The 5,843-nt window shown below is 52.1% G+C and overlaps 1 protein-coding gene across 1 annotated transcript in view; it reads right to left on the minus strand.

Moving 5' to 3' along the window:
* Window positions 1–2,502: 2,502 nt before the first annotated feature.
* Window positions 2,503–5,843, minus strand: part of Setd8 (SET domain containing (lysine methyltransferase) 8) — a gene marked incomplete at its 5' end in the record, with an annotated part of 12,614 nt that continues 9,273 nt past the window's right edge. Inside the window, 2 exon segments of the mRNA XM_013503555.1 lie at window positions 2,503–3,505; window positions 4,915–5,105. Of these exon segments, the coding sequence (XP_013359009.1) occupies window positions 3,295–3,505; window positions 4,915–5,105 (402 nt within the window).

Here is a 5,843-nt window from a genome sequence, read left to right on the forward strand (position 1 = left end):
TTTGGTCTTGAGACAGGGTCTCGCTATGCAGTTCAGGCTGGCCTTGAGCTCACTTTGTAGCCCAGGCTGGTCTCGAACTTGCAACAATCCTCCTGCCTCAGCCTCCTGAGTGCTGGGATTACAGACATGCACCACCATGCCTGGCCCAGAGCCTTTCTGTGCTGAGGCAAAACTGTGCACCCTTGCTCAGGCTGTGTCTACTCTGGAGGGTTCTGACCACATGTCCAGCACTGGCCGGCGGGGCAGGGTTGAAGCTGTTTTCAGAGCTGTCTTGGAAGGACCCAGGAGTGGTTGCCAAGTGATATCTTCTAAATGTGAACAAATGAATACACCAACTTAATATCGGAACTTAGAGGCATTTACTAGCTATCAGTTGTGAGCATTTATAAATAGCAAATGGTGCCAGGGTGGTGACACACGCCTGTAATCCCAGCACTCCAGAGGCTGAAGAAGGAGGATGGACTCGAGTTTGAGGCTAGCCTGGGGTACAAAGTGAGTTCACAGCCAGCCTGACCTGCATGGCAGGACCTCTGTCTCAAAACAAAACAAAACAAAAAAACAAGTGAGTTCAAGGCCATAGTGAAACTATGAACTGAAACACTGAACTGCATAGTAAAATCCTACCTCAAAAAAAAAAAAAAAAGTAAATGGTAAGACAGGCGTGAAGGTTTACACCTGTAATCTCAGCACTCTGGAGGCTGAGGCAGGAGGATTGCTGGAAGTCTGAGGCCAGCCTGGCTACAGTGAATTCAAGACCAGCCTGGACTACATAATGAGATCCTGTCTCAAGAAAAACCAGAACAAATAGTAAATGGTAGCAACCACTCCGACCTTCCATCCTGGTGGCAGCTAACACGGATTACTGACGATGACTAAAGTGCATGGTGCTTTCACGTGATCGCTTTTCAGACCCTCACCTTACCCCTCCCCCATTGCTGCCCCCATGCAGTGGAGGAGGAAAGGTCACCTGGTGACACAGCAAAGTGGCCTGGAGCCGGAGGTTCTGTCCTAGGGCCTGAGAGTCAAGATACAGGGCACGCTGCTCCCTGCAGGTGATGACCGAGTCCCAGGATAGCCCTGCAGGCGGACAGGCAGGCCAGCCGCTCCTGCCCGATGGACAGGTTTCAGAGGGGGAGGTGACCGTCAGGTGTCACAGGGCTGACAACTGCGGAAGCAGATGGCGGAAGTCTAAGCCCAGGGCACTCTCCAAGGCGCACGCTTGACAGCGCTCAGTTACTGAGAATCAAGCCTGCTAAATAAGAAATACTGGTGTTACTGGCAACTGCAGCAGCTAAAACGCAGTGTTCACTGTCTGCCAGGCATTACCCTGAGGCTCTGTCCATGCACATTAACTCCCCATCTCCACAAGCGCTCATGACCCCCCCTTGCAGATGAGCAAAGTGAGGCATGAGTTTGCTGGTAACTGGGACTACATGGGGAGAGCCTGTCTCAAAAAAACAAACCAGCAGGGCATGGTGGCACATGCCTGTAACCCCAGCACAGGGGAGGCTGAGGCAGGAGGATCGCCTTGAGTTTGAGACCAGTCTGGACTACAGAGTGAGACCCTGTCTCAACAGAACAAAACAAACCCAACCCAAAGTCCATGCAAACAACCCTCAAAGCCTAGACGCATGATGGGTGTAAAACAGGAAACCAAACCCTGCCCCTTTTTTCTACTTCTGCCTTGTAAAAACAGAGAGACACATAGGTGGCTTCGCCTGGCAATAAATACTTTAATTTTTTGTTTCATTTTTATGATGACAAATAATTTTCAAGTTTATTTCCTTTTTTGTTTGCTTAAATACAAAGCGAAACCACAAACGGGTACAACCAAGAAATCATCTCTCACATGGTGGCACTCGGGCGGATCATCCTCAATTCGCTGACCTGGCGGGGGTGGGGAAGACTTTCTAGGTAGCACCGCATCGCCGGGGACCAGCATGGCCGGGAGTGAGAATCAGTCCCCCGGGAAGGAGGCGGCCACCTGCTCCTGCCAGCGCGCTCCAGGCGAGCACTGGGCCTTGTCCTTGCAGCCCACGTGGCCAGGGGAGGGGTCCCGGGGTCCCGCCTTAGCTCCTCTGTCCTCGTGGCAAGGACACCAGGCGGTCTAACAAACACAAGGCCCTGACAGCAGTTCTGGACCTTTCAACCTGGCAGTGCCAGGCGGGCGAGAGCAGGGGTCATTTCTGGTCCCACTACAAAACTTAATCTTTGATTAGAATAGAGAGCCATCTCAAACCTCTCCTACAAAAACAAAACCCCAAACCCCCAAAACAAAACCAAAAATGCAGCCACTTCACTCATTTTAAGACCTATATACAAGTAAGTTGTTTTCCTTTTTTTTTGAGGCAGGGTCTCACTATGTAGTTCAGACTGGCCTTCAACTCACTGTGTAGCCCAGGCTGGCCTCAAACTTGTGGCAATCCTCCTGCCTCAGCCTCCCAAGTGCTGGGATTACAGGCATGCGCCACCATGCCCGGCAAGTAAGTTGTTTTCTGTGGGCTTTTTTTTTTTCCTTTTTCTTTTTTAAAGTTTTTTTTGGTTTTTTAAGTTTTTATTATTATTATTTTTTAAAATAAATTCAGTGTTCACATTTCTATAAAGAATGAACCCAGATTCGGGCAGCCCTGCCGGCCTCTAGCGTGAGCGCCCCCAGTGCCCTGGGGAACCCCGAAAAGCAGCAGTCTATGGAAGAGCGAGTTCATGCCTGGCCCGTGCGCCTGGGCCCAGGAAGCTTTCAAGAAAGCAGAGGGGAAGACGAGCTTACTGCGAACCCTTCTTTTAAAAAAGATTCATACGCTTCACGGTGCGCCTATCAGACATGAGGAGAGCAAGAGCTTGGAGACACCCCAGGCAGGCTGCAGGGTGGGGGTGGAGTGGGTGGTCCCCCGCGCCGCCTTGCCTGTCCTGGGTGTGGGGTGGGCGGGTCCTGGCTCTGAGGCCGAGGCAGGAGGCTCTCGCCCGGCTTCCGAGTTCATGTTCGACTCCTTCCTCTAAAACCTGTGCCGAGTCTCTGACTGCATGCACGGAAGCACAAACGTTCGACTTGTATGCAAAAAAGGTACAAAATCAACTAGGATATAAAAGTTTTGGTAATATAAGGCCATCTGTTCAAGTCCACCTTGGAAACCTGTAACAGATATTTAAATACTACAGTGAAAAGGCATCTTAATATACTTTTTTTAAAAACATCTGAAGTAATCTGCTAAGACTAAGTGTGTAAAAACAAAAACAAAAACACCCCATTTCCCTTTGAGGGCACTTTGTCCTTGAGGAGCGCGGGCGGGCGGGCGGTCAGTGCTTCAGCCACGGGTGGGCCTCGATGGATGCCTTGCTGCGGTCCCCGTAGTCGTACAGCAGCTCCTCCCCGGCCGCGATGTCGCGCGAGGCGATGAGGATGAGGTGCGGCACGCCGTCGATGTCGTGCAGCTTGGTCTGGCAGTTCCCACACTTGCTGTGGTTGATCAGCCGGCCCAGGCGGTTCGTCTCCCTCGTGGCGTCCACACTGCCAGGGCGCGTGGAGGGGACTCAACTGAGAAAGGGGGCCCGCACCCAGCCGGGGATCACATGCACGGCATTCAGCGACATTCATCCCCTCTGCAGGGGAATGACACTCACTTCAAAGCGGGGTTCCCCTGTCGGGCGTGGTGACGTAGGCCTCTTATCCCCCGCACTCAGGAGGCTGAGGCTGGAGGATCCCTGGCGTTCAGGCCAGCCCGGGCTACACGACTGTCCCAACCCTCTCCCAACACCAAAAAGCTGCTACTGAAACTGGGTGTGGGGGTGCACACCTACAATCCCAGCTCTTAGGAGGCTGAGGTCGGAAGATCACTGTGAGCTCCAGGCTAGCCTGAACATACTGAGACCTTGTTTCAAAAATAAATAAGTAAAGCTATTTCTGTTCAGAGGTCCTGGGTACCCTGGGTGAGGGGCTTGGAGATGGTAGGTCTCAAAGGCTGTTACGCTTGTGGTGCGGGGGATAGGGCCCAGCACCTCCTGTACACTAGGCAAGCGCTCCACCTCTGAGCTGGACCCCCTCAGGCCTCTCTTCGAGTCAGGGTCTTGCTAACTTGCCAAGGTTGGCCTCACACTTGAGATCCCTCTGCCTCAGCCCTCCAAGCATGCGGCACCTGTCTGGCTCAAAGCGCTCTTTATGGAAGCATGGGAAACAAGGGCAGAGTTTTATACAATAAACAAACAGATAAAACTTGGTCTTGGGCCGGGAATATAGCTCAGCAGCACAGCATCTGCCTGCCAAGCACAAGGTCCTGAGTTCAATTCCTGGTACCAAAAATAAAAAATAAAATAAAATAAAAACTTGGCCTCACAGGCCATGGTCAGGAAGGAAGAACTAGCGGTCTCCAGGGCTGCTCTGGCTGAACAACCTGTGCAGGAAGAGGCCAGGGGAGCTGAGGGGGCTTCAATGTGACGCCTTCACTTCTGCTTCTGGTTGCGTGAAAGGGCGCCAAGGGGAACTCCAGCTCAAAACACTGGAAGAGCCGTGTCACAACTTTGAGAAAAGGCCGCTCTTGGGAATCCCAGCCCTGTGGCTCATCCTCTCTGCCCCAGGAGAAAGGACACTCAACAGAAAATACACTTAGAAAGCGAAGCTCAGTGGTGCATGCCTATAATCCCAGCATTTGGGAGGCTGAGGCAGGAAGATCGCTGTGAGTTTAAGGCCAGCCTAGGCTACATAGGAAGACCCCATCTCAGAAAATAAAAAACCAAAACCAGCCACGCATGGTGGCATACAGTTGTGATCCCAGCACTCAACAGGCTGAGGCAGGAGGATCTCCACCAGTGTGAGACTAACCTGGGCTACAGTGAGCTTGCCCAACCTGAACTACATGGCGAGACCCTGTGTCAAAAACAAATAAAAACCAAAACCAACAAACCAAAACACAGTCCACTTACCAGTAGGTTTTGCTGAGATATTGAAAGTAGTACATGTAGCAGCCCGTGGAGGGGTCTTGTGCATACAGAGCCTCTCGCTTCTTGGCATCGGTGATCTCGATGAGGTCCCCGTGGTACTCTACCACAAAGTCACCCCGGGAGAACTGCTTGGTGGCAATCACACCCCTGCCTTTGCCGTCGATGAGGTCGATCTGTCAGGAGGGAGAGAGTTGGTTCGCGGCAGCGACAAGAAGCCAGCAGGCACGGCAGCCCTCCTTGGGGCCGAGGCGTGCGCCACCTGCTTCACCAGCTTTACCCAGGCGGGCGCGTGAAAATGAATTCACTCGTCTTATGTGCAGGACAGGAGGTTTTCTCCCGGGTGCACAGTTGTACGAGGTGTGATGGATAAACGTGGTGAATGTCTAAAGTTATACAAAATGTATTACAACAGAAAAACATATTGCCACGAATCCCCCGCAAAATCCTCCCCTTGCTTCAAGCACACTTGCCCCATGGTTCCCGCCCCTTTCTGAAGCACTTCTGCAAGTCCTCTTTGCTGAGTGTCTAGCTGCGCTGTCATGACTGCCTCATGTCCTGAGTTGATTCAAAGGGTTTGTATTTTGAGGTCATTTTAACTTCAGGGACGAGCCAGAAGTTGCCCGGTGTCACATCAGTGAGTAGGGCACGTGAGGGCAGTGTTGTGTTTCTAGAAGCCTGTCTTTATGCTGGCTAACATCGCTAGCAGCGTCCACTGTCACATTTTGCAGATAAACGCAGGGAAGAAGACTTCCAGCACCGCTTCAGAAAGCAGCAAGAGGCTCCTCCCTTTTTGCTCGTTGCTTTTGCTGTTCTCCTGCCACCACAAACCGCTGCCTTCTGCCACGTGCCACTCTGCCTTGGAGCCAGCCAAGTATGGACTGAAACGTCCACAAACTGTGAGCTAAATAAAC

This window comes from Chinchilla lanigera, unplaced genomic scaffold (assembly GCF_000276665.1).
Source record: "Chinchilla lanigera isolate Chin_1 unplaced genomic scaffold, ChiLan1.0 scaffold00081, whole genome shotgun sequence".
Classification (NCBI taxonomy): Eukaryota; Metazoa; Chordata; class Mammalia; order Rodentia; family Chinchillidae; genus Chinchilla; species Chinchilla lanigera.